Genomic DNA, 19140 nt, shown 5'->3' on the forward strand with positions numbered 1-19140 from the left:
AAGAGAACAACATATGTTCAGTAAACAGTTGCTAAGAATATAAATGAATGAGGAATTACACTATTTTAATGTTGAACTGTCTAAAAGACAGGGTGAAAAAATTTTTAATCTTTTAAAGATGCAGTTGTATATATATCATTGCAATCAGCAGATAAATATTATCATCTTAGGAAGCTCTGGAGACTTGCAACCAAGGTTGGTTTATGTAGCTACAGTTTCACACCACTCATAGGGCCTAATTACAAAGGATCTCATTAATATTATGTAAATGAGTGCTGTAGGAAAGAAACTATCTAGAAGTGCCATATATAGTATTCATGGCCCCATTAGTCTTTGAAAGAAGATGGCAGCATTGCAAACGCCAGGATCATGGAAATATTACTACTTTCTAGATAAGATATTTCCTTGCAGACAAGGTGAATCTGATTATTTTGTCCCTTTCTAATTGTATCAAGAATAACACAAAGTTGCCCCATCTCATTTTATTTATAACTAAGCAATGTTAAAACACATTTTAAAGAGAAAAACATTTTTACTCAAAATTTTATTATTCTAACACAAGTTATTTTCAAGTTTTTTAAATTTGTTTAGTTTCACTTCCAGTCCTGGTTTCATTTTAGATAGGTACAGTCAAGATATGAACACAATATTATATCACCTAATATTGTAACATTAACATTTTCCATGGAATTATCTAATTACCATCAGCATAATTTTGTCAAAGTGATATATTATTGTATTCTTAATTTTTCTGATTGTTAGATATTAGGCTTTTTAAATTTTTCTCTAATTATTTTCCTACATAACATTTTTCTTCTTTTGTAATATTTCCTTGGGATACTTTTCAAAGAGTTAGATTATTGAAAGGTTATGAACAGTTTTATAACAGTAGATAAAGGATTTCCACCAAAATTGTATAAATTTACAAAACCAGCAGGAAAATGTAAGCATGCCACTATTTCCACAACTCTCCCAACATCAGGTATTACATTTTTTAGTGTTTCCAATTTGTTACCTGTAAATAATAACATCTCACTGTTTTGTCTTATATTTTCTTTTGAGATAAATTTAAACATTTTTAAATTTTGTTTTTATTTTCTTAAGAAACATTTGAAAGAAAGTGCCAGTAGGCAGAATTTGTCATGTTAATAGCAAACAATAGAATGTCAAACTGAAAAAAATTGAAGATAACGCATTAGAGAGAACATGCAATTTGATAACATTTATGCTTCTGTTGCATTATTATATATTTTTTAGTCAAACTTAGAGTCACAGTCACCTTAATTTAAGCACAGGAAGTATATACAAATTTCCAAGTCATCATTATCGAAAATTTAATATAATTGTTTGAAATAAAAAAAGAATAAAAATAATCCTACCCTATTTACAGTTTCTGGACTCTTATCACTTGATTCTTCTGGAATTTTAACAAGGAATTTAGAGGTGTCAGTCAACTGAGTATGGGTTGGTAGTCTTCTGACAGTGGGGACAAATGTGAAGATCAGAGGTTTGGCTTCAGAACCACCAGCAGAGACCTATGAGACATGCAGTTAATTAGACTTTCAGCCTTCTGAAAGGTTTATCTTGACTTTATTCTCCATATTACATGATATTTATCTCATTTATTTTGATGAATTGCCTATTGTTCTGTGATCATGTATGTGGCTGTCAAAGTAAACACCTATAAAAATAGTCATAATGAATCAGAACATTTTTTATGCTACTATTTACCAGAGAAAACAATACCACCCTGGGAAGATCCTGTTGTAGGGGATGGCATAAAACAGCAGGTTGGCAAGCTGATCAGCTGCAATCTTACAGAGCATCTCTGCCTCAGTAGAGTCAACACAAACTCATCACCTGTTCTGTTTCAAAACTGGCTTTCATCCATTTAACCCTGGGTTAGCACATTCAATTTATTAACTCATAATCAATAAGCACGCAAGAAAATTCCCACATTTATCATTAAGAAAAACGCCAAAATACAAATTTAAAGTAGAAAGTAGGCCTATCGGAATACCAATGCTACTCTTAAAGATATACCTTCTCCTTCATTTATTCTTAACTTATTCAAAAATAACTGTACGAAGCATTTGCTGTGTGACAGATACTCAGGAGGTAGGAAAACAACGGTGAACAGGAAACAGTAGACTACTCACAAGCAGAAAAAAGACATGCACCGACTACTAAGGGAACAGTGATGCAGGGTGTCTACCCAACCCAGGAAGCTTCATAATAGGCAGCACCTGAAATTTAAGTTCAGGTGAAGAGGAGGCTAGGGAGATTCCAAGCTGAGAAAAGGAGATGAGTGGAAGCATGGAAAGCAGCAGCAGCAGCGGAGAGTGCATCAAGCTTGGATTTTGTTCCATTGAAATTGTTGATTGAAAAATGACATAGTCATATTAGAATTGTAGATAGATAAAATCTAGTTTTAAAAGTCACAAGTCGGTCGGGCGCGGGAGCTCACGCCTGTAATTCCAGCACTTTGGGAGGCCGAGGCGGGCAGATCACCTGAGATCAGGAGTTTGAAACCAGCCTGCCTAACATGGTGAAATCCCGTTTCTATTAAAAATACAAAAAAATTAGCCGGGCGTGGTGGCGGGCGCCTGTAGTCCCAGCTACTCAGGAGGCTGAGGCAGGAGAATGGCGTCAACTCGGCAGGCGGAGCTTGCAGTGAGCCGAGATTGCGCCACTGCACTCCAGCCTGAGCGACAGAGCGAGACTCCGTCTCAAAAAAAAAGTCACAAACCTAGACTCAAGAATAAAAAGCCAAAAGCGTAAGTTGAGGACTAAATGGAAAGGGAGAAAGAGAAGATAGTACTGTAGATTTCTCTTTTAAGAAGTTTACATGAGAAGTAAAAAGAGAGGTTGAGAGTAATTAAAGAGCAAATTAGAGTCAACAGGGTGCTTTTGTTTGTCTTATAATAAACTTGAACATATCTATATACTAGGGGATGGGTGAGAGTAGAGAAGGAAAGGGGAGCAAAACCCTGAAGAAAGAAGGTGAAATAAGTTACAGCAACAACAAGAGGAACATGGTCTCCTTTGAGACTGGAGAAAATAGGCTCATATGTAGAAGAGCTCACAAACGTGGTAAAGTGGTGGAAATGGAAAGAGTGGGAAGGTGATAAGAACCACTTTTGTTGTAGAGAAAATTGTATGTATTTCTCATGTACAACATGATGTTTTGAAATATATATACTTTCGGAATAGTTAAATCTAGTTCATTAACTAATACAGTTCCTCACGTAATTATCATTTTTGTGGTGAGAACACTTAACATCTATTATCTTTGCATTTTTCAAGAATACAATATATTGTCATTAACTATAGTCACCACGCTGTACAATAGATCTTGTGAACTTATTTCTTCTATTTAACTGTAATTATATATATTTTGACCAACATCTCCTCAAGCCCCCTGCCTCTTACTGACCACAGCCTCTGGCAACCACTATTTTACTCGTTACTTCTATTAAATCAGCTTTTTAAAATTCTACATATGAGTGAGATCATGCAGTATTTGTCTTTCTACAACTACAACTGGCTTATTCTACTTAACATAACATCCTCCATGTTCATCTGTGTTGTTGAAAATGACAGAATTCCATTCTTTTTATAGCTGAATAGTATTCCATTGTGTATATGTACTACATTTTCTCTATCCATTCATCCATTGATAGAAACCTAGTTTAATTCCATATCTTAGTTACTGTAGATACTGCTGTAATAACCTAAGAATGCAGATATCTCTTCCATATACTTATTTTATTTCCTTTGGCTATGTGCCCAGTAATGGGATTGCTAGATCATATGGTAGTTGTATTTTTAATATTTTGAGGAACCTCCATAACATTTTCACAATGAATGTACCAATGAACACTCTCACCAACTGTGTGTGAGTGTTCCCTTTTCTTACATTCTCACCAACACTTACGCGTTGTTTTTCTGATAATAGCCATTCTAATAAGAGGAAGGTAATATCTTACTGTTTTGATTGGCATTTCCCTGATGATTAGTAACAATGATGAGTAACAATTAGTAACAACGATGATTAGTAACAATCTTTTTCGTTATGAGCATCATTTTCATTCATACCTATTGGCCATATACCTGTTGGCCATTTGCATGGCTTCTTTTGAGATATGTCTATTCAGATGTATTGCCGTTTTTTAATTGGATTGTTTTCTTGCTATTGAGTTGTTTGAGGTTTTGTTTGTATTTTTTGGTTACTAACCCTTTATTAGATGTATAATTTACAAATACTTTCTCCCATTCTGTAGGTTGTCTCCTCACTCTGTTGATTGTTTCCCTTGCTGTGCAGAAGCTTTTTAATTTGCTAAAATCCTATTTGTCTACTTTTACCTATACTTTTGAAGTCATATCCAAAAAATTATTGACCAGACCAATGTCATAGAACTTTCCCGCTATGTTTTCTTCTAGCAGTTTCATAGTTTCTGGTCTTACATTTAAGTCTTTAAAAGGTTTTGCATATGGTTAATGACAGAGGTCCAGTTTCATTCTTCTGCATGTGGATATCCGTTTTCCCAATACCACTTATTGAAGAGACTGACTTTTCCCCATTGTGTGTTCTTGGCACCTTTATCAAACATCAGCTGGCTGTAAGTGTGTGGATTTATTTCTGGACTCTCAGCTGGAATGCTCAGTTCCATTGGTCCATGTGTTGATTTTTTATGCCAGCATCATGTTATTTTGGTTACTATAGCTTTGTAGTAGTATACTGTAAATTCAGGCAGTGTGATCCCTTCAGTTTTGTTCTTTTTGCTCAAATTGCTTTGGTTATTCAGGCTCTTGTGTAGTTTCATAAGAATTTTATGATGTTTTGTGGGCCGGGCGCGGTGGCTCAAGCCTGTAATCCCAGCACTTTGGGAGGCCGAGACGGGCGGATCACAAGGTCAGGAGATCGAGACCATCCTGGCTAACACGGCGAAACCCCGTCTCTACTAAAAACACAAAAAATTAGCCGGGCGAGGTGGCGGCGCCTGTGGTCCCAGCTACTCGGGAGGCTGAGGCAGGAGAATGGCTTGAACCCGGGAGGCGGAGCTTGCAGTGAGCTGAGATCTGGCCACTGCACTCCAGCCTGGGCGACAGAGCGAGACTCCGTCTCAAAAAAAAAAAAAAAGAATTTTATGATGTTTTAATTCTGTGAAGAATGTCATTGGTATTTTGATAGGAGTTGCATTGAATCTGTAGATTACTTTGGGTGTTAGAGCCATTTTAACAACATTTATTCTTCCAATTCATGAACACAGTGTATCTTTCCATTTACTTCTGTCTTTCTCAATTTCTTTCATCAATGATTTACAGTTTTCAGTGCGAAGATCTTTCCATCTTTAGTTAAATGTATTGCTATAGATTTTATTTTTTTGTAGCTATTGTAAATGGGATTGTATTCTTCATTTCTTTTTCAGATAGATGACTGTTAGATACACTCTTGATTTATGCATGTTAATCTTGTATGCTGAAACTTTATTGAATTCACTTATTAGAGCTAACAGTTTTTGGTGGAGTCTAAAATGTTTTATATATAAGATTCTGTCATCTGCAAACAAGGTCAATTTAACTGCTTCCTTTCCAAATTGGATGCCAAACATTTATCTCTTTCTCTTTTGCCTAATTGCTCTAGCTACGACTTCCAGTCCTATGCGGAATAGAAATAGTGAGAGTGGCATCCTTGTCTTTTTCCAAATCTTACAGTAAAACCTTTCAGCTTTTCCCCATTCAATATGTTAGTTACGGATTTGTCATATAGGTCCTTTATCATGTTGAGGTACATTCTGTCTATACCTAATGTGTTGAGAGTTTTTATCATGAAGGAATATGAAATTTTCTCAAATGTTTTTTCTGCATCTATTGAAATAATCATACATTTTATGTTTTTAATTCAGGTAATGTGATGTATCAGATTTATGGATTTGCATATTTTGTTGAACCATCCTTGCCTCCCTGAGATAAAACCCACTTGATCTTGTTAAATAATCTTTTTAATGTGCTCTCAAATTCAGTTTACTAGCACTTTGTTGAAATTTTTGCATACATGTTCATCAGGGATATTGGCCTGTAATTTTCTTTTCTTGTTGCATTATTGTCTGGTTTTGGCATTAGGGTAATGCTAGTCTCATACAATGAAGTTGGAAGTATTCCCTCCTCCTTAATATTTTTGGAATAGTTAGAGGAGAACTGGTCTTAGTTCTTCTTTAAATATTTGGTAGGATTCAGCAGTGAAGCCATTAGGTCTGGGCCTTTCTTCGATGGGAGATATTTTATTGCTGATTCAACTTTCTTACTCATGATTGTTCTGTTCAGATTTTCTATTCTTCATAATTCATTCTCGGTAGGTATGTGTCCAAGAGTTTATCCATTTCTGGCAGCTTATTCAATTTGTTGGTATGTAATTATTTACAGTAGTGTTTTATGATCCTTTGTATTTCTGTGGTATAAATTATAATGTCTCCCTTTTATTCTCTGATTCTATTTATTTGTCTAGCTAAAGATTTGTCAAATTTATCTTTCAAAAAAACCAATTCTTTGCTTTATTGAGCAATCACTTTTGATATAATTAATTTTCATGATAAAATCAGTCCCTTCTAATCAGAGTAACACTGCCTTGCCACCTCCATTCCTATGTCAGAAGAAATATAACATGTTCTGGCAAGTCCCTCACTCCCTCTCCCTTCAAGCCCTGCCACCTTTCTATGCCTTGAACCGCTCAGACCTTATGCGCTTATGAGCAGGCCTTTTAACCCAGTTGGTGTCAGTGCCCATTAGAAACCCTGGGCTCTGTGTCATCCCTCAATTCCTGTATACTATGCACATTCCTAGTTTTGTTCCCATCTTGCACCCTGCTCCAACTCTCGAAACCTTTTCACTGTATATATTCTGGAATTCAGTGAGCAATTTAAAACAATCTTACATATCTGTATCTTATTTTCAAAATACTCCCTTCACTTTCTAGTTATAACTAAAACATGGTTTTCTCTGAATGACTCTATTTCAATGATAAATATTTTCTCTCACACTCCTGCACCACTGGGCCTGGAAGTAAAAGAGGTGTCCTCCTTGCTTATCTTCACTGCTTTCAGACTATTCTTCTCTCTTGCCTAAAAACTTCCAGCTTTGAATCTCACGTCATCAGTCTATACCCTTCACAATCTCTTTTAGTTACAGTTATCTTCCCATACCCATATTAAATGCTTCTTTCCTTAAAGATTCAGTTTCTGGTTCAATGTGACTCTTCTTAACCCAATGCTTTGTATAATACCCAGTATTATATCCCAATGGATAATTTTTATAATATTGTATTTCCTTGACCTCTACTCTTCCTTGCCTCTCATATCCCTAGCCTAGCCAAAGAGCTGCAAACCTTCCATAATTTGTTTCTTCATTCTCTGACCATCACTTTCTATTTCTCCATACCATCCCCTTAGTCCAACTCTAACGTTTTCTAACTCTACCATGATTTAAATCTACTGATTCTTCCCACATTGTTTTCCCACATTTGTCTTCTTAACCAGCTTCAAAAACCAAGCTGACCACAGTTACTCTTTTGGATACCCCTCAAATCCCTTGTCCTCCTTTATATTATCATCCTGTTTGAGTACATTATAGCCCTCACTAAATCTAACCCCCTACCTACTCTATTTCTGCAACAGGAAGGTAAACATGCCTGGGGGAAACCACACAACCACACTGACTGGTCTCACTTCATATATATGACTCTGAGCCTCAAGAAGGCTTTTCAATGCTGCCCAACAATCATACTATACTTTCATAGCCCATTTACTCTCCCACTGGCCTAGAAAACTCTTTCACACTTTTCCCCCTTTCTTCAAACTTCTAACATCTCTCCAGCATTCTCGCTTGGAGCTGATGACTTTGTTTCCTATTTCATTAAGATAATGGAAGCAATCAGAAAAGTATTTTCAAGACCTCCAACACCACATGTATTCGCTCATCTGCATCTCTGCCCTTTTTTTGGCCTTCAGTCCTACTACTATGCTCCTAGTAAAACCAACCCTCACTTTAACACTTTGTCTTCTACTTATTTTCATTTATTGAATGAGGTCTTATTAAATGCCTACTAAATGCTAGGCACTATTCCAGGGGTTGGTACCATAATAGTGAACAAAAATCCCTACCCTCATGGAGTTTATATTCTAGTGGAGGGAAACAGACAGTAGACAAATAAATACACAATATATGTAGTACAATCTTCATAAGTGCTATGAAGACTTCCTATAAGTCTATTGCAATAACCCATAGGAGAAAAACTGGTGAATTGAATGCAGTTTGCTTCAGTAATAGTGGTAAGAAGTGTTAAGATTCTGGCTATATTTTAAAGAAAAAACTTAAAATTTGTTGAAAAATTTGAGGTGGAATATGAGAGATACACAAAAATCAAGACGGGTGGAAAACTTTTGAACTGAATAACTGCAAGAAATGAGATATTATTCCCTGAAACGGGGAAGACAATGGTTGAAGCTGGTTTGAGAATAAAGGTCAAATTTTGTGTGCCCAATATACACCCAAGTGGAAATGTGAGTATGTGAGTCAAGTTTAGAGGAAATTCTGTGCTGGGGATAAAATTGCTAGGGTTGTTAACGCATAGATGATATTTAAAAGCAGGAGACTAGATGAGATCAATAAAGGTGTAAACACAAACAGAAAAATAAGAGGCTTAAGGCTGAACCCTACAGATGCCAACATTGAGTGATTCACTAGCTGAGGAAGAACTAGCCAAGGTGGCCTGGGAGTTTTAAGGAAGATTTTAAAAGGCTGAAACATCACTGGCAGTAGTGGCAAAGAGGGTTGACCAGAAACAAAATTACTGACAGTCTATACTGAAGACTCAGTCCAAATATAAAACCAGGAACAGTGAGGCAATTTGCTTGACTGTTTGATAGTCTCTCAAGGAATGCTGAACTGCCTACTATAGGAACAGAGGAAGTGCATTATAGCATTGCTAGTTTATGTTTGGAGCTGGTTTTGGCAGGATGTGGCAAGTATAAGGAAATCAAGGGTACTGGTGAGAGCAGAGCAAATGATTGACCATGGAGTTCAGTTTGTATGGGTAAGGGGGAAGAACCCTCAAGCTGAAGGAACTAGAGGTCTCTGTGCTCAGGAAACAAAGTTAATACAATGATGACTGTTTGAGAGAATGGATGGGGTCATAATATAATATGAGAGTTTACTAACTTAATAATTAGAAGTATGATAATTCCAGATGATTCTAAATTCCAGGCTTTGGCATTAAGACTGAGTATATGAAAGGAAGGGCACTGAGCTTGTGAAGATCAAGGAACTGTGAGCTTGTGAAGATCAAGGAACTGTGAGACAAATGTTGACAAGGTTTTAAAAACTTTTAATTTTCAATATTCTTTTCACCTTTAAAGATATGTGTCATTATTTCCTCATTGTAGCCATGTCAAAATTCCTGAGTGGCACCTTATCATCAAAAAGTAATAAATCACTACTTTATTTTGTAGGAAGGAACACTAGATCCCTCATGAGATTTGAGGAGCCCACTTGTCTCATCAGCAGTATATAATACAACAGACTTTCTAGATGTATTATCTTCTAGGGCCGTTTCATCACATGACTAATCTCATCAATATCATGATAGAAAGGAGAGTGGTTTTGGCAAGGAAATTGCTGAAGTAGTTCAAATAATCCGTCCCATAATTTCATTTGAGCAGGAAATAAAGATAATCCTTTAGGAGTAAAGAGATGAAATTGCATCCTTGTCCCCAGGTTCTATAACTAGGCCTTCCCTTATCTTGCCATGTCATGACTATAGGTCTATCTTAGATTCCATCCAAATAAAATTTAAGTAATAATATATGAAAGGTTTTATTATAAGCACCCTATGGTTACAAAAATGTGTATAATCATTCTAAGCAGTAAGTAGATTTACCTTCTAAAGCATATATAATGACGAAAATTTACTTCTTCAAACACCTTGCACAATTTGTATAATTCAATGCTACTTAAGTATCTAAGATACAAATACAGCTCCACAACTGGTATGTCACACACTATGGACTTTTTAAAGTTGACAACTATAACTTCAGTGAATAAAGTAGAAACGAAGTATGAATGAAAACTGATGCTTCAATGAATAAGGTATGCTTTTACAAAAATACTGTCTAAAAACTTTCTAAACATAACCACATGCTGACAATAAAGGCAACCAAAAAGAAGAAAACCTATTTCTTTCTAATTTATTGTTACATTTTCCTAAAAAAGTAAAAATCCATATCCTACAAAAAATGTCCTCATCAGTAGAGGGAAACAATTTTTTTTTTTTATTTTAGTTGAACCAATATGTGATGTTATTCCAGAAAACACAGAAACTGGAAATCTATTAAGACTAAAGACTTATTCATCTTCCTGGGTTACTGTTGGAGAATAACAAGATGAGAGATAAATTCCTGTCTACATACATATCTTCAGAAGAATAATCACAAAAAGGGCAATCATTTGGTATTCACTTTTAAGCTAACAGTACAATGTTAGCTCTTTTCACTGCCTTTACCTAGCATCCTTAACTTAGCAAGGATCTAATACTCATTTGCAAGGAATTTCATTTGGAAAAGAATTTGAAATTACACTAACTATGCAACGCAACATTCAGATAAAGAGCCACACGTTAGCCAGTAGACTATTTAATCCCTTGTTTAGGAGAGAACAAAATAATATTTGCTGTTTACTGCATACTGTGGCTAAGTTCCAATGTAGCCTAAGAATGAATTGCTATGGTGATGAAAAATCATTTTCCACACAAAGCAGCAACAGATGCATGTTAACAGCATTGCACTTGTTAATTGCCAATTAACACTTTCAGTTGTCAATGTTATTTAAATATCTTTGTTTCTATCCTTGGGAAACTATTTTAATCATAGAAATATGAGATAAAAGGATTAAAATCTGTTTCTAAATACGCTTTGAAATGCTCAAAATCTCTAAGAACGTCATCTTCTCACCGGATAGCCTAATAATTTGAGAAACTGTTTTCCCCCATGCCACACAGGCTAACAGCTAGCTCCTTTGCTCAGTTTTGCGCTGTAATGCCTTCCTTTCTTATATTTCCCTAAAACTTACCTTCCTTCAGATGTTGACACCCACACTCACAGATGGCCTCTAGCCTCCTGTTAAGGCATTACAAGGTATCTTAGCATTATCACCATGCCAAGGGCAATCCTGAGCATTTTCTTTGCCCAATGAGCAGTTTTTTCTTTATCAGCTCGCCCTTTTCTCTAAGTGAAGATAGCATTTCATTTCAATATACAGACAAATTTATCTACACCGGGCAGCTCTCCCTCACATCCGTGCAGCAAATACCACCAGCACCGTACACTGCTTTTAAAAGTTACTGAAAGCATTAAGCAAAGACTTCCTTTTACCTGGGGTGTGGTCTGAATGCTCCCTGATAAGATGCACGAGTTCATTTGGAAGTAATTGTTCCTGCAGTCACTCAGAAGCCCCTGTTCTGAAAGCATTGATTCATCACATAAGGAAGCGAGCAAACCAGTGACTGAGGTGGGAAGCGAGCCTCATACTAACACAACACACACACACTCACGCAGAAAGAAGAAATTCTAAAAAGAGGTAAAGCAGAATCATTCCTAAATTGAGGAATTGTGCCAGCTCCAAAGAGTAGATTTCTGTTTTGACCATTTTTAGATTTGGAACATCACGAGAGGTCATACTAACTGCTGAAATGGAATCCGTAGAAGTGAAAAAAAGAAAAAAGAAAAAAAGCCACTGATATGTGTTTGCCCTCTTTTCCTTTCATGCATGTATTCCAATTACATATTCTGTGAAAGGAAGAGAAAAGCCAGATTGTGTAGCAATGAGAAGCTGATTGAAGGGCCCTAGCATCTGCCAATCTCAATAATCAGTTGGTCACACTCATAGAGAACGTTTAGAGGTATAAATACATGCAAACACTGTGTTCAAATAAAGAACTAGAAAACACACAGTTATTTCAAAATATCAGTAACTTTATCCTTAGTATATAAATTGTAAGCAACAATACAGGAGCATCTGTAGTGACTGAAGTTATGCTATTAACAAAATCACCCCTAAAATAAAGCTTGGAATCAAATCCTTGTCAAAACAAAATTTCATTCCAAGCTTCCTGGAAGACAGTGAGAATCCTGACTGCAGACAAACCTTAAAACTTCATATGCGAAATTGATTGGAGTCTTTAGCTTTCAGTATTTCTATTTTCTAAGTATTGATTTTTCTCCAAATCTGTGATATCTACATTTGTGCTTTGGCAGTGAAAAATGTTGTATTCAAATGACTAGATATAGATCAAAGGCTATGGGAAGGAATTATTATTTTAGAAACCTAGACTACGCCTCTTCACATCTTCGATGTTATCAAAAGCCTAAGATTATGGAAACATAATGAGTAAAATAATTGCTACAAATGATTCTATTAGCACAGTGGGAGAAACTATTCCAAACAACATAGACTTAGAATATAGTCTAAATTTCTGAATATAAGTGCCGTGTTGTAAAAAAACTATGTGCCTTCTTCTATTTTACACATATTTATGGATACTCAAAAGAGAATGTAATCCCCTCCTGCCCTCAAAAAGCTTATGGTTTGAGAATATAAAACAGGTAAACAAATAACAGAGATACAAAGTGAAAAAAGAAAACAACAAAAAGCTTTATACTGCAGTTCTTCTTAAACTACTGCCCACAGAAATCCCGTGGGGAGTTTGTTAAAATGCACTTTCTAAGTGTAGAGATCTGAGATGTGGCCTCAGATTCTACATTTCCAAGAAGCTCCCAGGAGATGCTCCGGGAGCCACACCCCAGATCTGCAGCTGGTGTGTTACACTTTGAGTAGCAAAGACAGAGGAATTTCAGAGAGCGATATTACAGCCACCTGGAGTGCAGTAATTCAAGATGGTGGCATTTGGGCTGCACTTAGAAGGATGGGGAAGGGGAGCCTATGAAGGTGGGATGGAATAGCACTTATTTCAAGCAGAGAGACAGGGCTGGATTGAAGGCACCTATCAGGACAGCAAGAGCAGAAAGTCATAAAGCATAGGACCCTGGAGTCAGATCATCCACTGGCTGTGGGCCCTCAGACAAGTTACTGAACTTCTTAAAACTCAGTCCTCTCACCTGTGAAATGTGGATGAGAATAGCTCTCATTTCATAGAGTTCTTGTGAGGATTACAGTTAAATTCAGCATGTAAGATTTCCACAGATTCTTAGCTCTGTGCCAGGCAGATTCTTAATACATGTTACTCCTGTGGGTATTGTTTTCTAGTGTGATAAATAACATAAATGAGAATAAAGACAAGTAAGACAAATAAGGTAGGTTAAATCTAGGTCATCAAAGATCTTGAGTTAAGATGTTTTACCTTTATTCAGTGAAGAACAGAAATGGAAATATCCACATATATACATATATGAATATATATGTATGTAAATATATATGTATTTATTGATACTACCCTTTGGTGTTTTGATTTATATATATAAAGATATATATATAGGAAGACATAAAATTATATATATATAAATCAAAACACCAAAGGGTAGTATCAATAAATCTTAGAGACCATTCTTATCCCAAAGTTCTAGAGTGGTTCCCCAAGAAGAAGTGACAGTCCAGATTTTTGTCAGTGGTCAATCAGTTTATTACAAGTGGATTCAAACTGCTATGAAACTCTTCTATGTCTCATTCTGTCCTTTCCTCTCTGATCTTTTCTTTCTCTCATTCCCTCCCCAAATCATAAAGCAATACTTATGCAAGTTGGCATAATGAAATTTAGAAGAGAAAATACTTCAGCCCCTACTCTTCCCTGTTCAGATTCTTTCTTGAATCATTTTACAACATGAAAACCAATTAAATCAATGTATTGTTTTGACATTTTCCTCTGTGTCTTATTGGTAACTTTCCTCTAACCATTTTCTTTCCCTTGTTTTATTAACTAATAATTGCTGTTACAGACTATTTCTTATAATAATAGAAGTCATAATTTTTACTTAAAAACACATAAATGGTCATGCATTATAACCGCATGCTTCAGCCATCTGGATAGTAACCACATATAGCTTCAAAGAGTGCATATATTTTGGATAATTTCTATAGAAACCATTCTGTATTTAAATAGAAAGTGATGGCACCTGGTCAAAAAACGGGTCCTAGTCTTGGATGACAAAAGAGCATATAAATTACCCGGGTGGAGAAGAGAAGAGAGTCTATCCGCTAATTACAACAACTTTTCTATAGACAAAGAGAGTCATCTATGGTCTGCCCAACACCCTTAAGTATTTTATAATCACAAACTTTTAATGATCTCTCTCCCACTAAGAAACACAAACTGCTCTGTAGAATCACCTTTTTTTTTTCACAAGAAAATAAAGTTTGTCAAAGTTTGCAATAGATGAGTAAAATCCAAAATTCTCTTTAAAATCTGGCATTATCGATGGCTGAAGCAGGCATCCGTCGCCCTTATTACTAAACAGATACTACTGCAATACCTTTCAGTCAAAAGACTCTTAAGATATTGCTTTTAAAATAAATAATACAGAACAAATAATCTCTCTTCCTGACATGCGAAACAAATTTGAGGAAAAAAAATAGATTAGTCCACAAAAGTTTGCCAAGAAACATGTAAGTGATTAAACAGATCCAGCTGCCAAGGCTATTCAGACATCCATTTGTCTGTTTTTATGCCTTGGGCTTGATAACAGAAGGTACTACAAGTGTCATTTATTTATCTTAATAAACATCTATTGAGAGCCAGTCACGATTCTAAGCTCTGAAGACATAAAATAATAAAGGCTTAGAACCTGTTCTCAGCATGGCTTATAGTCTCATTAAGGAGACACCTTCACTCGTGACAGGAGCAGCGAATGAAGTCAGAGGAGGGTGACAAGTCATGTGCTGAACACAGTCTGCACAGGCAATGCATGGCAGGTTGTTTTCAGGGAGATTTCACTCTTAGCTTCTGCACTCCTAGGTCCTAATTCTGGCAAACACTGGGACACTTCTGCTCAACCCTTGGTGGTATTTTTCCTCTAAAGATGGGAATCATCAGGTGTTTGTATTCGTGTCTCTCAGGTAATGGGTGATTCCCGAGATCTTAATCAGGACTAACCTGATTGATTCACAGGCTCAGAAACGAGTGTGCAATATTTAAAGTGAGTCCTGACATCTCATCAACGGTATGTGAAATTCCATTACAGTCTAAATTTGGCTTCATCTGTATTGGACACAGACTTCTACTTCTGTTATTACTGCTTGTAGTAGTATACCACTATAACTTATAAGTAATATACTGCTATAAGTATATGGTTATACTGCTTACTCTTCTCCTTGGGGTATATTCTTCTAGTTCAAAAAGGTATTAGTAATCCTTGATTAAAGTAAACCAAAAGCCTCAAAGTACTGTTTGACCTAACAAGATATTCAGAAGAAATGAGTAAGCCCTATACAGGGTAGAATTTGAAAGAGGCACAGAGACAATGATAAGAAACATTTATCCATTAGGAATAAGTGTATGTGGTTCACTCTCTCCTTGTTGAATTACTTTCTTAGCTTGGTTTTAGGCAATCCACTTCCTTTCAGTCCTCTTCCTATACCATGGACACTCTTCTCTGTGCTTTGTGCCATCTGACCCCTCAGCTTTGAAGTAGCCCAGGAGTCACTCCTTGGTGATCACATCCAGTTACTTAGCTGTAAATAGTATTTATAAGCCAATGAATTCCAATTTATTTCCCTAGCCTAGATGGCTTCTCTGGATGACTTCACTCACACAATTAACATCATTATTGGAACATCTCATAGATATCTGAACATCAGCACATTTGAATCCGAATTAATTGCATTTCCTTTGAAGTTGTTCCCCACCTCCCAAAATTTTCCTCACCTCTTCCGACAGTTTCTATCTGTTTCTAGTTGCTTTGGCTAAAAATCATGAGTTCATATTTTTCTTCTTGGTTTTTCAGAATCGCTTATCAATGTATTAGTAAATCCTGTTGTCTGTCCCTTCAAAATAAATCCAAAAAAATGAATCTATCTCACTACTTCTACTTCTAACATCCCAGTAGCGGAACCTGCCATCATCTTCTTTCTGAATCATTGCCTCCTAACTGGTCTTTCTGCTTCCACTTTCACTCCTGAGTGGATGCTCTGATGAACCATCCATATCCCCTTCAGGCTAAAGGACTTATTCCCCAGCTGCGGGAGTGCTATAACTGTGATCAGCTGTCAGTCCTCTTCAGGAGCTCCTCTCAGCTGGAAAAACAAAAACAAAAACAAAAAAACCTCTTGCCCCAAATCACTCTGCTTTCTTAGGGGCATTGGATGGCTAGTTGATGCATCCATATAAAGTCCTGCTCCCCTCACTCCAGCTTGAAACAACTCTAGAGAGGAATCCATTCCAGAGCTCCTCATGAGGTTAGTTAGGCTTTGAGACCACCCTGTAGCCCAGTCTCTCCTTCTGCCTCCTTCCCATCTCCTACAGGTATAGTTCCTGGGAGCACTCCCTAATAAACTTTGCATGCTAATCTCCATCTCAGAGCCTGCTTCCTGGGAACCCAATCTGTCATATCTTCCATATAGCAGCAAGAATAAACCTTTTAAAACAGAAGTCAGGCTATGTTACTTCTCTATGCAAAACCCTCCACTAGATTCCTGTGTTACCAAGAGTATCAGTTCTCATAACCACCTATAGCCCAATGATCTTACCCCTACCACTCTCCCCTTTTCTCCCACAACTCCAGACACAATGACCTTCAATGCTAATCCTACTCTCCACAGTGTTCTTCCCAAGCTGGTTACCATGCCTTCGTTTCCTCATGTCTCTGGTCAAATATCACATTAACAGTGAAACATCCCTTACTACCTTATATAAAATTGCAACCCCATACCTGCTCCCCTGCCAGCACTCTCTATCCTTCTTACCCCATGTTATTTTTCTCCAAAGGACTTACCAACCTCTGATGCTTGTTTCTTCTCTGACTTCCTTCATCGGATTTTAAACACCATGAGGGCAAGGATTTTGTTTCGATTACTGCTATTTCTGTGGCACCTAGAATAGTATGTAGCATGTAAAGGCACTCAATAAATACTTGTCCAATGAACTTCTTGACTGAAAGTGAACTCTTTATTGCATAAACTTATTTTTTTCTAATGAAAAAGATAAGTTTGGTAAACTTTGAATTGACTGTTCAGAAGAAAATGGAATCAACCTAATCTCAAGTTTCCTAGTTTCACTGAAATAGGAAATCACCTGCGTTCACAGCCCTTACAAAGAGTCAAATGTATAGGGGCTAAAGAAAGGTGCAGGACGCAAGTAACAGCAATCAGATCCCGTCTTGTAAATCGCACCCACAAATGCATGCAGCAAGAGACAGCAGGATTCTCAGAGCTGTGAAATGTTCAGTTGCTTAGGTCAGAAGCGGAAACAAATAGGTTCTGGTCTCCTGATCTTCTACCAAACAGCTGTGAGGTCTTGGGTGAGCCACTTATTTTCTCAGGAGCAATTTGTTTATAAAATGATGTTCTAGATCAGCATTACCCAACGTGCCCTTCTTAGAATATCATCTTGCCAGACAAATGGTGAGCAAGGGATTTTGTAAATTTAGGAATTGGTATATTCCATATCCTATATTTGGAGGAGTCTTGCAGTCAAAAGGCCTTTTAAGCTGTGTTTAGCCCATGGTTTCCCATATTTATTTGGCCAAAGAACCCTTTCCTTTCATAATGCACACTGTCATCCCACTCACAGTGCGACAGAAGTGCTGAACTGCACAGTCCACAGAGCCTTCTTTTAGCCATAATACTTGATGAATGTATGAAAAGAAGACAGTTTTGGGGGAAAAAAAGGGGAGTTTCCACAAAATTACTAAATAAAATTCTATTTGTCGTCTTGGCTGGGAAGAGAGCAGAATGAGCTAGATGAAGATCAGGAGATGTTCTCTGAGTTAGAAAGCAAGGCAGGAAGGTGGTATATATTTCAGGTCTACTAAGTTTAAATCCAGTTGTGCTAACAGTAGTTGCACAAGCAACATATTCAGTGGCACAGGAATATGAATTGAATCAATGAATGATAGATTTACTGAAAGATCTTAAAGTATATTCAAAGAGGTACCAATAAGGCATGTAGCAAACAGTTAGGAATACTATTTAATAAAAAATGTTCAGAGATTCCATAGTGAATCATTTTTACATACATCATAAAGGAAACAAATTCTAACACATGATATACTTCATAAAATCTTGTTTCTAAGCAGATAAAGTGATGCCAGCACATTTTGAGGTGACAGTATATTCCATAAAGGAACAAAACAATGTAATATTTACTTATAATATGATGTTGGCATAATCTGACATTTTTGTTTAAAATAAAAGGGGAAGCAATAGCATCCTATTCCATGCTTTTGATATATTTACATATGAAGAATGCTTTCAAAAATTTTTATCATATTCCACAGGAAAAAAAAAACTTTATCTGTATTACTCAGTTTTGACCAAGATAAAAACTGTGTTAGAAAGTGTAATTAAAATGCCTTAAACATAAGAGGGTTTAATTGATTACTTTAAGAAGTGCTAAACTTCTTACACTCAGGCTCAATTCACCAGGGCAAGTCACAAACCTCTCTAGCCCACAAGGTATCATATAATAGAAAAGAACAATGATAGCCAATGTTTTGTCACTAGAGTCACATATTTCAGAAGCAACTGCATTTTAAATTAGTTTCCACATACTTGGGCAACATAAAGAATAGGCTAAATATAAGTATAAATATAAGCATATCAAGAAAAGAACTACTTCTTAGAATACATGTTTCATATTTAATCTTAGTGCTTCATTTCACTTGTACTTTATGGAAATACATGACTTAGCAGAATTAGTGAAGGCAGATGTCAGAAGCCAATTTTTTTCAGTTTAGTCTTGGGCTACTTAACTGTGATTGGAAGAATTACATAGAGAAGAATACAGGAGTAGAGCCAACAAATTGTGTGTGTGATACAGAGTCAAGAGCATGGGCTTCAGATCAGAGAGCACCGATGTGGCATCACATCACCGTCTGCACTTTCTAGCTGGGTGACCCAAGGCAAATTAGTAATCCCTCTGAG

The 19140-nt window shown here is 36.5% G+C and overlaps 1 protein-coding gene across 15 annotated transcripts in view; it reads right to left on the reverse strand.

The window, feature by feature from the left end:
- MLI (muscular LMNA interacting protein) overlaps positions 1–19140 on the reverse strand; it is a 258152-nt gene that overhangs the window by 146185 nt on the left and 92827 nt on the right. For 4 of the 15 annotated variants that reach the window (XM_071096935.1, XM_011756788.3, XM_011756775.3 and 1 more), the window contains exon 2: positions 1380–1535. The exons of 1 other annotated variant lie outside the window; for it this stretch is intronic. In XM_071096935.1, coding sequence (XP_070953036.1) covers positions 1380–1535 — 156 coding nt within the window. Of the gene's footprint in view, positions 1–1379; positions 1536–11423; positions 12740–13166; positions 13311–16991; positions 17090–19140 lie in introns of those variants that run through there. 10 more of the 15 variants (XM_011756779.3, XM_011756778.3, XM_011756782.3 and 7 more) reach the window with 8 other exon arrangements.

Source organism: Macaca nemestrina, chromosome 5, assembly GCF_043159975.1.
Source record: "Macaca nemestrina isolate mMacNem1 chromosome 5, mMacNem.hap1, whole genome shotgun sequence".
NCBI lineage: Eukaryota > Metazoa > Chordata > Mammalia > Primates > Cercopithecidae > Macaca > Macaca nemestrina.